The sequence below is a fragment of the Hypanus sabinus genome, chromosome 10, assembly GCF_030144855.1.
Source record: "Hypanus sabinus isolate sHypSab1 chromosome 10, sHypSab1.hap1, whole genome shotgun sequence".
Taxonomy (NCBI): domain Eukaryota; kingdom Metazoa; phylum Chordata; class Chondrichthyes; order Myliobatiformes; family Dasyatidae; genus Hypanus; species Hypanus sabinus.
In genome coordinates, this window is record NC_082715.1 from 130,429,732 (window position 1) to 130,446,765 (window position 17,034).

Here is a 17,034-nt window from a genome sequence, read left to right on the forward strand (position 1 = left end):
CCCACCAACTCATTTAGCTTTATTGATTTGCCACTGGCCACTAATTCAATAGGAAGTGAGTTCAAGTCCCACTCAACAGAAACTATACTAAAATCTAGGCTAAACTGAGTTTCTCCCTCAGATGGTTTGTTGCTCCAGATTCCCACCTCTGCAGTCTGCTGTGTCTCTTTGTGTCTAGGCTATGTGGCAGAGTACTGAAGAAGTGTTCTTGTGGTCACAGAAAATCCCTTGGTTTTACTTTGAAGAGAAACAAAGTTCTTCCCATGACCTGGCCTTTAATGTGACTAAAGCCAATGATTCACATTGCTGTTTCTAGGCTCTTAATACTGAGTGATTTTTTTTTACAGGAGTGCAAAATATTTTAGTGGTGTTAAGTAGTTTCAATCATAATTTTTTCTTTCTTTAGAGAGACCGAAGCTTATATTTATGATCAATCTACTAATAATAAATTGATGTCTATTCAAAGCTTTTTACAGATATTTGTCCAAAAACGTGCAAGAACTTTGCGGGCTTGTGCACAGCAGAGGCAAGCTCTTCGCCTACAGACTCACAACCTTGTTATAAAGGAACAATATTTCACAGACTGGTGAAGAATGGTTGGATTCAAGGGGGAGGTGAGACAGAAAGCTAATTTTAGAACTTGATTTTACCATTTGAGTCAGCTTGATCAGAATACTACACTGCTGGAGTAGCCATGGCTGTTTAAAACCACATCATGCGTAAGTATTACGGTTTATATGACGTGGCAGAAAGACTCCAAACAACTATAATTACATAGCAACGAAAAATGGCATCTATACAGATCACACCACCTACAGTATCTAGTAGTCGTGCGATCAGCTTGAGTCGAGCATGACGTTTGCCTAAGGAGTTATCTATTGGTGGGTGTTCAGGTGACTGTAGAGGCTGATCTGGGATCCACATTTTCTGGTGCAGTGTGAGCATGAGTAAGTGGTTAGTGATTGGATCTTCTGATTGTTCAGTCTCTCCTTTTGCAGCCGCGGCACAGAGGAGCTCCCCGCTGAACAAATTTCCTCCAGGTGTATCTGTTGGATGCAATGTTTTCCCACTTTTTGGGTTTGATTTGAATTTCTTCAGGCTGATTTTTATGTTAGCAACTCATTTCTTTTGCCCACCGGGGGCTCACCGACCTTCCTTCAACCAAAGGATCTGCTGTGGGAGACATGAGTTAGGCACCTGGGTGACATTACCTATCCATAGCCTGTCATCCACCTATCTATACTAATCCCATTCACCTACATCAGGTCCATAGCCTTCTACACCTTAGCAGTTAAATTTATTCTTAAACTTTGGAGAGAAATTTCCTCTGCCATCTCTTCAGGCAGTACATTCCAGACATCAATCATCTTCTGTGTCTATGTGTTCTTGTTGTGGCCATCCCATCAAGGGAGGTAGATTCTTCTGGTCTACCCAGTCTCCCTCATAATTTAGTATTCCTCTATTAGGTTATCACTCAGCCTGCTCTGCTCTAGGGAAAACAAAACCAGCTTATTCAATCTCTCCTTCTAACTGAATTGCTGAGATTTCCTTGGAGGAGAGATTCACGTTCTCCAATCCTCTTCAGCTAAATAGGTTGCCTACAGCAGACACCTCAAAGCACTGGAAAGGTAGAGTCTCTGCAAGTTCCTCCACACTCACTGGCTGGATAGACAGACCAATATCAGTGTCATCTCCTGGCCAATGCCACTAACTTCATGGCTTTAAGTACTCTCAGCGTGTGTCATTGATGGGCCAAATAGTTAGCATGCCCAACACCAGTCTCCACAAACAGGTACTCTACACTGAGCTCCATAACTACTAAATGTTGCATTGAAAACAGAGGAAACATTTCAAGGAAGTTCTCAAGGCCTCTGATAAAATATAACATAACTGATTGCTGGGATTTACTGCTCTGGGAGCAATTAAAGTAGAGAAGAAGCTTTTAGCCAGGACTGTGTGTATCTTTAGGAGCAAATAGAGGCCTAGTGAAAACAATGGGAGGTGTTCACTTTCTCCATACTAACTACCCATCCACCACTTCCAGCACTTCCTATTGCAATTCTAACAGATTATGTGGATCACACATTGACGGTAATTAACACAGAACTTTGATGGAAGCAAGTCTTCTTCCAACCTTCCTTAAAGGACAAAATCAACAAATATAAGAACAAAAGAAATAAGAGCAGGAATTGGCCATTCATCCCTTCTAGTCTGCCCCATGATTCATCAAGATCATGGCTACATTTCTACCTTGCCACCATTATCCAGCACTTTAGTTTCCTCAATTCCCTTATTATCTAGAAATCCGTCGGTCAATTTTGAATGACTGAGCTCCAAAGGCCTCTGGGTGAAGGAATATTTTGTATCTTTTACTCTCAAACTATGCTTCCTGGTCCTAGGCTCCTCAGTCAGGAGAAACAACCTTACTATGTCCAGCCTGTCAAACCATTCAAAAATTTAGCAACATTTGATGAGATTTCTCTTTTTTTTCTGAACTCTCCTGATGCCTTTTTAATTTCATTTATTTGTATTTATAACCCTAGTTTTGCATTAAATCAAACACTTCCAGTTTCTATATGGAATTATATCATATTGGAGTTGCTTGTCCTCAAAATCTCTGTGATGAAAAGATCATCAGTCAACCCCCTTCACTATACAAAATAACCTTTTCCTTTACTGCTTCCATATGAATTGAATAGGTGAGTCTTGAGCAGGGGTGGGCAAACCTTTTGACTTGTGGGCCACAAAGGGTTCTAAAATTTGACAGGGGGGCCGGACCAGGAGCAGATGGACGGAGTGTTTTGGTAATACACCTCATAAGAGAAAATAAAATATCATGGGATGTGTAGAAAACATGTGCTTTAATTTCAATTGAAAATGAACAAATGCATTACAACAAAATATCTGTCTTTGAAGTCCCATGGTATTTAGCTATTTATTGAAATGACTTTTAAAACACTGAAAATTAAATGAATAAAATACAGCTTTTTTTAATAGTAACAGTTATTATTTTAAAGCACTGAAAATTCTGTTATCCTTCAAGATATTATCATCATCACTCTCCTCCTGCCTGTCTTTATTTCCAAAACGGTAGGAGATGCAGGTCTACTTGTCCTGCTCCTTCTTATTCAATTGTCCCCTGTGCCAAAACTCAACAACGACCAGCACAAGGAGAGAACAGTGACAGCGCGCCAGAATGCGGAGCGCGTTATTTGATCAGGAGCGCATTTTTTATTTTGAGAACGTACGTGCACCTGCGCACTACTCATGTCCATCACTTAACAGAAATGACATGTAACATGTAAGGCTTATTGAAAAAAATATTTTCAAATGCATTTTTTACATAACACAATAAAGAAACTTATTTTTAATTTCAGTGGGAACAGTGTTGTTGGTCTCCCTTTTTAGCCAGCGCATCAAAGTCTGGATTTAGTTTTGTTGTGGCGATTCTCAGGATGGATCTGAGGTGTTGATCAGTTAACTTGGATCTGTGGCTGGCTTTGTTGATGTTCATGACGCTGAACGCCTGTTCACACAAATAGGTCGAGCCGAACAAAGAGTAAAGCGCAAATGTGGAGTAATACGCTGCACCTCAACAAAGGTCAATGTGTAGCGGTGTGCTACATGCAGCGCTAAAATTACGACATGGAGTCGGTAACTGCAGTCGAAGAAAAAAACTTTATTCGAAATCCCCAGCCTCACTTTTAAGCCTCCCTCAACTTGCCCCCCGTGGCGCAGAGGCTCCAAAGCTCTGTGCTCGCAAATCCCCGCAGGCTATCTCCCTTAGCCGGAACGCTGGCTAATTGTGAGCTGGCTCAGATGTGCCAGGAAATGGGTCACCACAAATGTATATAGAGTGCGTCAAAACGCCAGAATTGCGGGGAAAAAACGTTAACAAGGTTTATTAATATAATTTCATCAAGTTCTGCGGGCCGGATTAAAAAGCTTAACGGGCCGCATATGGCCGCGGGCCGTAGTTTGCCCATGCCTGGTCTTGAGTGTGTTTGTTGATGATAGGGCTGGAAGCAATGAAGTGGGTGGATGGACCAGGGAGCAAGGGAGGTTAAAAGAAAATTAAGCCACATTTAATGTTAAAGTTGAATCTGGCAGACTTCAGTAAGTTTATATTTTTATCTTTTATTCATATTTTTATCTTTCTTTTCTGATACCACAGATGTTCCATCAAATAGAGGAGACGGTGGAGTGTCTATTTATGGGAAAACGTTTAACGGTAAAAGTCAAATCAAGTCAAGTTTATTATTATTTAACTATATGAATGTATACCATCAAACAAGGCAGTGTTTCTCTGGACCAGGGTGTAAAGCACTGCAATACACATAATGCACATTTAACACATAATAACTTAGGAAAGTAAGAATAAAACCTACAAATGAATTACACATAAATAAAAAAAAGTGCATGACTTTAATTATATTGGGTACAGACAGGATTAACTGGTGACAAAAGTTTGGAATGAGATAATCATAAGCTAATGAAAAAGTGCCAGTCTTTCTCCCATTGCATTACCATAGTAAGTACAACTGGTGATGAAGTAGTGAGGTGTTCAGGTTGGTGTTAGTATAGAGCATTGACCACAAAGTAGAAAAAGCACCTGATATGAAATGCTTGATATTGCTAGATTCCAATTTAGATCATAGTGAACATTAGCAAAAGTAAATAATGCATGTTATTTGCTTTATATTACCAGATGAAAACTTCGCTATCTCACACTGCAAAAGGGGAATCCTAGGAATGGCTAACAAGGGGCCACATACTAATGGAAGTCAGTTCTACATCACACTTCAACCAGCGCTTTGGATGAATACCAGATTTGTAGCTTTTGGGTAGGTTTCTCCTTTTTCCTATCTGAGTACTGCTGCTTTAATAAAAATTTTTGTAGATTAGTTATTCATATTGATAACTTTAGTTTTGAGTTTTCAATTTTTAGGGGAAAAATTATGGAAAATTTAATTCCTGGAGACACCAAATTGACAATTTGTTTAATTTAAAATACCAAATTAGATTTAGAAATGTCAGCCTCGTTCTGTTTTAACCTACTTTGTTAATGTCCTTCAGGGGAGAAAATCTGCCATCCTTAACTGTGACTCCAGACCATCTTAAAAGATTAGCTCTTAAAATTGTATCTATATGCACATGGATAGTCAGATAAACTCAGACTTAGTTTCAGGGAAGTTTGGCGATTTAGGCGCTGGGCAGATTGAAAAGTTCAGGGCTAGGGTCAGGCCTGTTCAGATCACTGCTTCATGTCTCAGCTCTGCACTGAACTGTGAGACTCTGTGGACTTAAGGTCAGAATATTATTTGCTTGCAGTTATTATTTGCATGGGGTGATCTTTTTCTCTGTGCATTAGGTGTTTGACGGTCTTTTTTTATGGGTTCTTTTTTATTGCCATTATGTGCTTTTCTTTCTTCTATGCACATTGGGTGTTCAATAGTCTTTTTTTATATATGGGTTTTTTTGGGTTTCCTTGTTTTGTGGCTGCCTGTTAGGAGATGAACCTCAAGGTTGCATAATGCATATGTACTTTGATAATAAATGTACTTTGAACTTGCAGAAGAGGATTAGATTATATATATTTTCATTGGGAATCACGGGAAAGGTTGAAGGCCAGTAATTGAGGACACTGCCTGGTTTAAAAAGGTGTCAAGGTATGATAAACACAAGCTAGGATAAAGACACAGTGGTGTAACCCTGCAGAGCTCCAGTGCCCCAGTTTCAACCCTGAACCTGAGTTTGCATATTCTGCTGGTAACTGTGTGGACTCCAAGCACTCCGGTTCCCTTCCACATTTCAAGGAAGCTCTGGCAAATTAATCATCCATGGTAATTTGTTTTTGGTGTACTTGTGTGGCAGGAGAATCAGTGAGGTTGGTGGGCGTGTGAGAGAGTGAACAAGTTTCGGGGAAATAGAAAGAGGAGTAGGACTGACGGGAATGGTCTGTGAACCAGAACAGTCTCCATTGATTAAACAGTCCCTTTCATGTCATGAGAAATATCAAAGCTATTTAAGGACATGCTGAGGGGCCATGCACACAAAGATGGAAAAATTTCAAGTAAATTTACCTGTGCAGACAATAGCAAGAAAAAATTGGAAATTTACAACCTAAAGGAAATAAAAAATGCTTGTTTACCTTGAGCTTTCTCCCCTGTACCATACAGAACCTTTTAGTTTAAATATCCTCAGATATCAAGTATTTCAAAAATTATTTGAAATAACCCATGGTTAACCATAGTTCTTCATTTTTTCTTGTTTTTTTGACAGACACCTGATAGCAGGTACGGAAGTTCTTAATAAACTGGAAGTGGTTCCCACATATAATGAGAGACCAACCGTGGAATGTAAAATTACAAATTGTGGTTACTATTCTCCATAAGTATTATTGCTCTTTTATTTTCCCTAATATTACTATCCATTCAGGCTTCCTCACAATAAAATATTTCTTACACCATATAAACAATTCAAATGCAATTATTTTGTTGTAATATTAACAACTAATGCTATAAATGAATAAGGAAAATACACTACAACGGAAAAGAATCAATTACCCTTATCATAAGCTGCAATTTTGTTCATTCATCGTGTGCCATGTTGTATGATGTGGGCAATCATGTTCTTTCCATGACCAGGATTGTTCTTGACAAATTTTTCTACCAAAATGGTTCTTTTCGGCAGGTCTTGACAAGACAGATGGCCTGAGTCATTGCTCTTCAAAGACTGTCTGTCTTGGCGTCAGTGGTTGCCTAACCAGGACTTGTGATATGACCATCCACCACATGCTCCCATGACTTTAGGTGACCCTGATTGTGGGGTGTGGATGGGGCTACACTTTGTCCAAGAGTGACCTGCAGGCTAGTGAAGAGAAGGACTGCCTTACACTTCCTTTGGTAGAGACACATCTCCGCCCTAACATCGCAAAGCTGCGATTTACTGTTGCCAAATACTTTGTCTCTTTCAGCGGTTTCATCAAGTAACAATTTTTGGATACAAACATGTGCCTTCAATTCAAGGGATTTTGCTTCAGACAACTAAACAGAGATCATGGGTTCTATAAAGGGACAGCAGGAACATCTAGATTTTGGTATCTCAACCACCCAAGCAGTCTGGAAGTCTGAAAGCTGATCTGTTGCCTATCATCTTGAGAAGGACAAATTATTTTATGGTCATGCCATTATCTAGTTAGCTGACTAAATTGACATCTGGTTATTTGATAGAATAATTGTTGTCCAGTGATATAGAAAGATACTACACACACTTAAGAACTTCATTCTGTATAGTCCTCAGAATATCCTGAAGAGCGTTAGAAATCTAGTCATCTCCAATGCTCTTCATGGTTTTCCCTCAATCTTAATATCAAATGAATGAATTTTGGCTAAAAAATGCATTTTATAAGCTGCTGAAGGGTCTTGGCCTGAAATGTCGACTGTATTCTTTTCCATAGATGCAGCCTGGCCTGCTGAGTTCCTCCAGCAATTTGTGTGTGTTGCTTGGATTTCCAGCATCTGAAAGTTTTCTCGTTTGCATTTAATAATTATAGTCAGTTCCTTTCACACTCCTTAATTAATTAAATACTTTGTGTTCTTTTGACCCAGACAACATTAACAAGTAGCAAGTAATTTTTATGCCTTATAAGAACCAGACATTGAGACATTTACAGTGAGAGAGAGTTCAGCTATAGCAGCACTTGGAGAAAGAGTGGATAACTGTAATTACTTTAACAGTGCTGAATAACAGTGCATAGGATTCAAGTCATATCCCAGGAACTGGCTGAAAATTTGTGTTTCCCCCTTCCCATCTTGCTTGAGGAACCAGGGGGGTTTCGAAAGTTCAAAATACGCAGTGCCCCATGAAAATGATAGTGGGGAAGTTGGCAAGTATGGCCAACTGTTATGTTTGCATACCCAAAGAGATTGTTGTTAGATCTGGAGATGTTGTTGTTCATGAGATTCTTCAGAAGTCAAGAATGAAGTGCAAATTTTAAGCTTATTGCAGTTTCATTGAATGTTCATCATAGTACAGATCAGACAGGGTCAGTTTGTTCAAGCCAGCGACAGTAACAGTAAGGTAACGTTGGAACTTGAGCACTTGAGGCAGACTTTGTTTGATAGGTCCATTCATGTATTCTATCTGTCCTGATGACTACATGACATAGACAGTAGAAGGACCATTCAAGTTCATCAGTTGGCTTAACTCTTTACAAGCATTTCCAGTGAAGTGTGTCCCTTGGTCAGAGTCCGTGCAACATGGCAATCCACATCTAGGGACGTACTGTAGTCCTTGATTGGAGTTTTTTTCTGAGTGTGTGGTAGTGACTTTCCATGTGAGAGCAGCCTCCAACCATGTCAAGAACTTGTCTACTATTACTAGTACATCTGAGTATCCTTGGCACTTTGGTAATATATTGTAATTCATTTGCGGGTACAAAAGTGTCCTTGTGTGGACAGAACACTAATTTATTTTCACTTTACCATTGCTTCAGGTTTGTCTTCTGCTATGTCATGGATCTTTCCAATTTTTGTCAGAATTAAACTTTGGATTTTACCACCACTGGGAGAATCTACTGGCCAACTATAACACTTCAATGTGTTCTAGGGAGTTGTGCCAGATAAAGAAGCAATGTGGTTGGGGCTATCAGTCTGTGACTAGTGCTATATCTCCATGCTGTGTCATTGTTTTTCCCACCATTCTCCATCCAGGACCATTTTCCTTCATTAGACCATGGACTTGTATCTCCTATAAGTTTATATGTGACAGTTTCTAACGACTTTCCTGGTGAAATCACTGTTATATTTCCATGGAGTTAAAAGGTTCATTTATTATTATCAAAGTGTGTATACATATGTATCGCTGAGATTCATCTTCTCCGGTTAGCCACGAGACAGAGAAAGAACATGAAAGTCATTCAGAGAGAAACAGCAAACCCACCACCCCTACACAAAAAAGAATGGAATCCCGAACATCATCTCCAAACCCCACCCTCCCCCACACAAAACAGAACAAGAACTCCCAAACAATCCCTGCCCCACACCAAAAAAAACAGAACACAACAAGAACATCAACCCCCAAACCCTTTCCCCTTGCACAACAAAACAGAAAAGGAATGGGCAATAAAAATCACAGAATATAAAAACCGTAAGTTAGGAAAAAGTCCACAGTCCATAAACACAATAGTCCAATCCATAAACGTAGAACCTCAATACCATCCTCCGACATCACCAACGATCAACAAAAGAGAGGGACACCTCACGAGGCAGAGGCCTACCTGCCTGCCACAGCTAGTCATGCAGCTATAGGCTGCTCACAGACAAGTCAGTTTGTGCAGAACTCTCGCACGCATTCAGCGTTCGCTAAGATAACTCGATCTTCCTCGATACTTTAATCAGCAATTAATGGATGCTTTAATTGGAAAATTTAATTTAATTGGAGTTGAACATCAGCTCAGACCTCAGCTCTAAGTTTCTTCACTTGAGCGCATCTGAGTACGTGCTCGCTTCTCAGAATCCTCTCAGAGGCACCAAAGCGCTTGTTCACTCAATCAATCTCCAAGCTGTAAATCACACGTTCTTACAGTCCCAGAAGCACATTTAAGATGAAAAACAGATTTAAAAGAAGTAAAATAGACATTTTTGTGGGCTTCTGGAAAATGTCCGCCGAGGGAGCATTGTATGCTGGCACCATCTTGACAGGAGTTCAATTGTATTCATTTTGGAGCAGCCTTTAAACTCCAATCAGCCTCTTCTATTGGCAATTGTATAACATTTGTGTACCAACTGCCCATTTTCCTTCGTCCCAGGACAGATATTTACAGATTGAAGAGAGATCTTTAACCTCTCTTTAATCTAATTTTTGTACCAACTGGCCATATTTGATTACGGCAAGCAAGGGCTACAACTTCTAGCCTAATGTCCTATTTTATCATTATAAAATAATATGCTCCTTTAGAGTCTTAGTCTTGTTTCTGTCATTGGCTGAGGGAAGTCCTGCCTGTAATGCTCTTACTCCCATGATTTGACCCACCTGGTTAGCAATATTCACTAACCAGCTGTATGATGTGTTGGGTTCATTCCAACTTAAATTTGTTAACCTGACTAATCTGACAACATCTGGCTTCAAGCCATTAATAAAGATTGACATCAGTGGACTATGATCAGATTTCTCTATGTGAAATTAATTTATCTTTGGAACTCCTGGGTGATTCAATCACACTGTTTTGAAGCATTCCTCATATTCATGGATGTCCTCATAGTTCATCTGCTTGCAACTGATTATCTTTCCCCAGTCTTTTCGGTGTTGGGTTTGATCATGCAACCACATCTTAATGGCATCAAACCACCTTCTAGATTTTGTTTATCCTCTCCTATGTATGCTTCAACTGTTCTGACTTGATGAACTGACAACATATTGGCCAGCTTTTAGTTGCCAGCATGCGGTGGTGATCGTATATATTATTACCATGCAGAAGTTCAGCCCAGGTCTGACTCCCCTATTTTAGGATGTGGGACCCCTTTGGACCATCTGTTAATCTTCCTTCCATGCCTTACAAGAACTTTTACAATGAGAGAGTGTTCACCTGTAGAAAGAGTGGATAAATAACTTTGCAGTGTTTCCCTACCTTTTTAAGCCCAAAGCCCTCCTAAAGCACCTTCATACTTGCCAGCGCCCCTCTTAGGCACAATATACTTTCCGGCGCCCCATAGTGTAAAAACATGTCCACCACATGCCAACATGAGAAAAATAATTCTGCTTTAAATTTTTATTTGTCTTTAAACCTAGCTTATACAGTACCTGTACACAGAACTGCAGCTTCGATATCAATGCAATCCTTGAGCTTGATGATTTTTAGCAAGAGTTGAAATATCTGGTTCAAGTTGTGACAGCAAAAGCCTTAAGTCCCCATGTGTAACAATGTCAAAGCAGTTTCTGTTTTTTTGTGAGTATGTAGTTCATTGCGCTGAAGCCTCTTTCAACAAGGTAGGATGGAAATGTAATGAAGAGCAGTTTGGCTCTTCTCCAAAGACCAGGAAACTTCAAATGACAGTGTAACCACATACCACAAAAGGTGACATTTTTGAAAAGCATGTTTGCTTCTTCATCATTCTGCATTTTGAAAATTTCTTCTTGCAAGCTCTCTTCCTGTTCTTCCACCTTGCAAAGAAATGGGTTAATTACCCAGTCCAGAATTTCCAGATTGTTCAAATCCTTGAATCGATTCTGAAAATCCTTCCGTGACTGCAGGTGTAAACAAGTCACCATCTGTGAAAGTGAGCACCACACTTCCCATGCAGGGAAACTGTAAGAACATTTTCCTATTGTTTTGCTTATATATTGCTAATTTCCCAATAAAAATGGACACTGCACTTCTTGCCTGGATTAAATTGAAATTCTCACCCTGCAGTTTCATATTTAGAATGTTCATTTTGTCATACAGATCGGCTGGGTATGCCACATCTCCACATAGAAGTTCAGTCCTGTTTCCCAAGCTCATGTCAACTTGAGCAAAAATTCAAACACATTGTTAAAAAAAAAATCAATGAAATGTTTTAAGCAGCAGCCTTTTGATAGCCAATGCACTTCAGTGTGAAGAAGCTCTTCATCATTATCCTTGTGTAACTGGCAAAATATTCTGCTATTTAATGGAGGATCTTTAATTTTGTTGATAGCAGATATTATGAGAGTCATGCTTGAAAAAAATCGCTGGCTGAGGTTTTTGGCTGTGAGATGTTGATGATGAAATACACAATGGATTATAAATAGACTTGGAATTTCTTTTTTCATAAATGCCACCAGCATAGTCACCTGTCATTATATGGTGCTCCATCAGTTGCACAAGAAATCATGTTCCTAATCAGAATATACATCCTCACTATACATTTTGAGCTTGTTGTACATCGATATTTCTTTTTAATTTTATACAAAAGAGAATCGCTTCATAAACTTTTCCATTTTTGATAATTGTACATGTGCCATTTTCTCACACAGTTGACTCATCCAGTTGTATCCCAAATTCTGTTTATGTAGCTCTGTGCATAGTTGAAACTCAATGACTTCACTCACTTCGTCAATATGACAAGCTACAGAGTTAGTACTCAGAGGAATTGATTTTAAAATACTGGTATTCATTTTGAAGACAGTGCTGAGTACTTCTGAAACAGCAGGCATTATCAATCTTTCACCAATTGTGTGAGACTTTCCACACTTCGCTATCATTTTGGAAATGTTATAAGAAGCAATGAGACCACTATTAAGGTCATTATTAGCTTTCCTAGCAAATGACTCGAGTGTGCAATTCCTTTTGAATGCTACTTTCATCTTCTGGAACTGAGTAATACTATAAGTAGTCATTTATGGAAGTGTTCCTGCTATCTCGATGGTTTCATGGCTTCATTAGAGAGTGCAGTACTACAGATAAGACACATGGGGTATTGTTGATTACTAAAACCATACTCCAGCTACGTAACGTTGTATTGTCGCACTTTCTGTAGTTTCAGTTTCTGCTAGCTTGATTAAACTTATAGAAATCACGCTGTACAGATTTATCTATCATTAATGGGGCTAAATTGAAATAAAAAATTAATACAAACTGGGAATACCTATCGGATATTGACGATGGCAGCAAGTTGACACAGAGCAACAGTAGCAGCACGCAAAGGAACGGCGAGGCAAAGATGAAGACGGTCACAACAGCGAAAATTATGTTGACAAGGATTCAGATTTGAATCTGAATGTTAGTCGGGATAGAGCTGATGTTAGACAAGCTACCTTTACAGTATTCCAGTTAGCGCAAATGACCAATCACATAAGATCACTAAGATAGTTCTTGACCGCACATATGAAGCTGAGGTCCCTTTGAACATCTCAAGAGGCATCCTTGGGGTCAGCAGGTTTACTGATCGGCTCTATTTCACTATTTGGTTCTGGCCAGCACCGTGCCATTGCATGACCTGCTTTCCATTGATTTGTACAGAAAGTTGAGAGGGTGTACTTGACTTACCAACTGTTAAATTGCATTAACTTGTTCAGTGCTGTGAGTCAAGGGGATCTGTTGGACACCCTGGTTGCAATTTTATGCATCCCCAATAATGTCTGTTAGATAAGGCCAGATGAGGTTGCCAAGTTTCAGACATATTGTGACGATGAGTGCTCATTGCCTGCAGGGTCTTAGTTCAAAAAAAAAATCAATGAAATGTTTTAAGCGGGAGCCTTTTGATAGCCAACGCACTTCAGTGTGAAGAAACTCTTCCTCATTATCCTGGCATGACTGACGTCTTCCTGTGACTTGGTTCTTCCTGTGTTTCAGTGCCTCATCCATTTTTTTGGAAGTGCCTGCTCTACTAATGGTCAGTCAAGTCTCAATACCACCCCCCCCCCCCCAAAGAAGTTTGAACGGCCCCCAACGACTTCTATTTCTCATAACGTCCCCTTAGGACACGTAACCTCTCCCACTGGGAATCACTGCTAATTAACAGTGTTGATAAGCTGTACCAGCACCACATAATTCATATTATATTTCAGGAATTGGTAGAAAAGATGCATTTCTGCCTTTCTATTGTGGATGAAAAAGAAACTGAGGCAAATGGTGGAAAATAAAAGGGGCCTTTTCTGGTTGGCTGCCGATGACTAGTGGTATTCTGCAGGGATCAGTGTTGGGACTGTTTTTCGCGTTAATCAGTTTGTCAGTCATTTGAATGAGGGAATTGATGGCTTTGTGGCCAAGCTGTATATAGAGGAGGAGGGATAGGTAGTGTTGAGGAAGCAGGGAGACTGCAAAAGGACATGGACAGTTTAAGAGAATGGGCAAAGAAATGGCAGATGGAATATAGTGTTGGGAAGTGTACGGTCATGTACTTTCCTAAAGAAATGAAGGCATAGCCTATTTTCTGAATGGTTAGCAAATTCAGAAATCAGAGATGCAAAGGGTCTTGGGAGTCCTTGTGTAGGGTTCTCTAAAGGTCAACTTGCAAGTTGAGCTCGTTGTAAGGAAGGCAAATGCAATATTAGCATTCAATTTGAGAGGGCTAGAATACAAAAGCAAGGATGTGATGCTGAGGCTTTATATGTCATTGGTCAGACCACACTTTGAGCATTGTGAGCAGTTATGCCTCTTATCTAAGAAAGGATGTGCTGGATTACAGGAAGGGGAATTTCTGGAGTATCTACGAGAATTTTTTTAGAGCGGCTCATGGTTGCCCACTAGAGGATCAGCTATTCTGGATTGGGTGGTCTGCAATGAACCGGGATTGATTAGGAAGCTTAAGGTAAAATAACCTTTAGAAGAAAGTGACCATAATATGATCAAATTCACCCTGAAATTTGAGAAGGAGAAGATAAAGTCAAATGTATCAGTATTACAATGGAGTAAAAGGAATTACAGAAGCATGAGAAAGGAGTTGGCTGGAAATAACTGGAAAAGAATACTGGCAGGGATGACGGCAGAGAAGCAATGGTTGGAATTTCTGGAAGCAATCCAGAAGGTACAGGATATATACATCCCAAAGTGGAAGAAATATTCTAGAGGAATGATGACACAACCATGGCTAACAAGAAAAGTCAAAGTCAATATAAAAACCAACAAGAGGATCAAAAATTAGTGGGAAGTTAGAGGTCTGGGAAGCTTTTAAAAAGCAACAGAAAGCAACTTTAAAAGTCATTAAGAAGGTAAAGATGGAAGATAAAAGTAAGCTAGCCAATAATATTAAAAAGGATACCAAATGTTTCTTCAGATATATAAAGTGTAAAAGAGAGGCGAGAGTGGATATTGGACCACCGGAAAATAATGCTGGAGAGGTAGTAATGAGGGGCAACAAAGTAGTGAACAAACTGAATAAGTATTTTGTATCAGTTTTCACTGTAGAAGACATTAGCAGTATGGTGGAAATTCCAGGTGTCAGGGGGCATGAAATGTGTGAAGTTATCAGAACTAGAGAGAAGGTTCTTGAGAAACTGAAAGGTTTGAAGGTAGATAAGTCACATGAACCAGATGGTGTACAGCCTAGATTTCTGAAAGATGTGGCCTAAAGAGATCGTAGAGGCATTAGTAATGATCTTTCAATAATCACAAGATTCTGGAATAGTTCGGGAAGATTGGAAAATTACAAATGTCACTCCACTCTTCAAGAAGGGAGAGAGGCAGAAGAAAGGAAACGATAGGCCTGTTAGTCTGACCTCAGTGGCTGAGAACACAATAAAAACAATATGGGCCATAATTTGACACAGTCTTCACCATACTGTTTTAAAATAGAGGCTATATGTGAATGTGATTGTCAAAAGCTTTTAAAATGCTAATATACAGGTAATTTGCTTACACATCACATGGGTTTGATTTGGTTCAACAGCAAAAAGCAGGTGCTGGTAAGTTTATAAGTTTTCATTTCCTTAGTTAAAACGTGCTCCTATTGTAATGCCAGTGCTTTGTGGTTAATTGGGAGACATCCATAAGACATAGGAGCAGAATCTGGCCATTCAACCCATCAAGTCTGCTCCACCATCCCATCATACTGATCACAGATCCCTCTCAACCCCATACACCTGCCTTCTCGCCATATCCTTTGATGCCCTGACTATTCAGGAAACGATCAATTTCCACCTTAAATATACCCACGGGCTTGGCCTCCACTGCAGTCGGTGGCAGAGCATTCCACAGATTCACTACTCTCTGGCTAAAAAAATTCCTCCTTATCTCTGTTCTTAAAGGTTTCTCCTCAATTTTGAGGCTATTCCCTCTAGTTCTTGATATCCTCACCATAGGAAAGATCCTCTCCACATCCACCCTGTCTAGTCCTTCCAACGTTCAGTAGATTTCAATGAGATCCCCACACACTCTTCTAAATTCCAATGAGTACAGGCCCAAAGCTGCCAAATGCTCCTCAGATGTTAACCCCTTCGTTTCTGGAATCATCCTCGTGAAACTCCTCCGGACTCCATCCAATGACAACACATCCTTACTGAGATACGGGGCATAAAGATCAAGACCAGTACATTTTTGCCCAGCTAAGTGGCTGCCCAAATTAGTCAAAGTTTTCATGGAAATAGTTAAAAAGGTATTAAGAAAAGAAATTACCATTTAATTGAGTAGTTGTCCCCCTTATCCAATGATGAAAGGAAACCTGTGTGGGAGAGTTTTTAAAAGTAGAAAAGCCGTGCCACATTGGGCAGTTCCATTCTCTTTTTCTAAATAAATTTTTTAATTGAATTTTCAAATGGTTACAGAAGGAAAAAAAATTATCAACCCTTAACCCCTCCCCCTTAACATATCCCTATAGAAAGAGAGAAAAAAAGAAAAAAAGAAAGAATGCCTGGATATCGGAAGATCCCCACATGCTCCATGGAGTTCATAATAGCTTTAGTATATATATTTATTTCTTTCCCCAAATAACCAATAATTTTATCTTCAGAGCACCTATACATTTAATCCTATATTTTGTAAATAAGGGCGCCAAATTTTCAGAAATATTTCATATTTATCTTTTAAATTATAAGTAATTTTTTCAAGTGGAATACAGCTAAAAGCTATATCTATTTTCATTTTCTTAATGTATGTTAAAAAATTTTTTTCACCGGTTCATTAAGCCCATTAACATCAAAACTTTAAAAATTCAGTAAATTAGTCATTATTTTTAACAGGGTTACCTCAGTCTGTAGTAATACCTAACTTTTCAACTTTCGTAATACCTTGGGGAATCTTTTTAAAATTCTCCATGTTGCTATGTGTCTCCCCCCTGATTATCCAGGCAAAGAAAAAAAGATTAAAGAAAAATAGATTATAAAGAAAAAAATAACAAAATACCCCCCTACTAATGTTGTGAATAAAAAAAACACAACATTACCCCCCTCCGTTGTACGGGTCATGGCAATCGCCATGATTACACACGTGAGTCCCGTAGCAATCGATCTGAAGTTCACCCAGCTCCCCTGTAACATAACAAAGTATATATAAGAGAAGAAAAAATAATATCACTACTCTCAATTAATATTTCTCAAATTTTTACCTTTCTCCCCCTGTATCATATAATTAAGAAT

At 39.2% G+C, this 17,034-nt stretch overlaps 1 protein-coding gene across 2 annotated transcripts in view; it reads left to right on the forward strand.

Annotated features, from left to right (window-relative positions):
* ppil6 (peptidylprolyl isomerase (cyclophilin)-like 6) overlaps window positions 1-6,455 on the forward strand; it is a 37,830-nt gene extending 31,375 nt beyond the window's left edge. For both annotated transcript variants that reach the window (XM_059982964.1, XM_059982963.1), the window contains 4 exons: window positions 467-614; window positions 4,175-4,231; window positions 4,709-4,844; window positions 6,283-6,455. In XM_059982964.1, the coding sequence (XP_059838947.1) occupies window positions 467-614; window positions 4,175-4,231; window positions 4,709-4,844; window positions 6,283-6,394 (453 nt within the window). In that variant the 3' untranslated portion in view covers window positions 6,395-6,455. The remainder of the gene's footprint in view (window positions 1-466; window positions 615-4,174; window positions 4,232-4,708; window positions 4,845-6,282) is intronic.
* The last annotated feature ends 10,579 nt before the right edge of the window (window positions 6,456-17,034 follow it).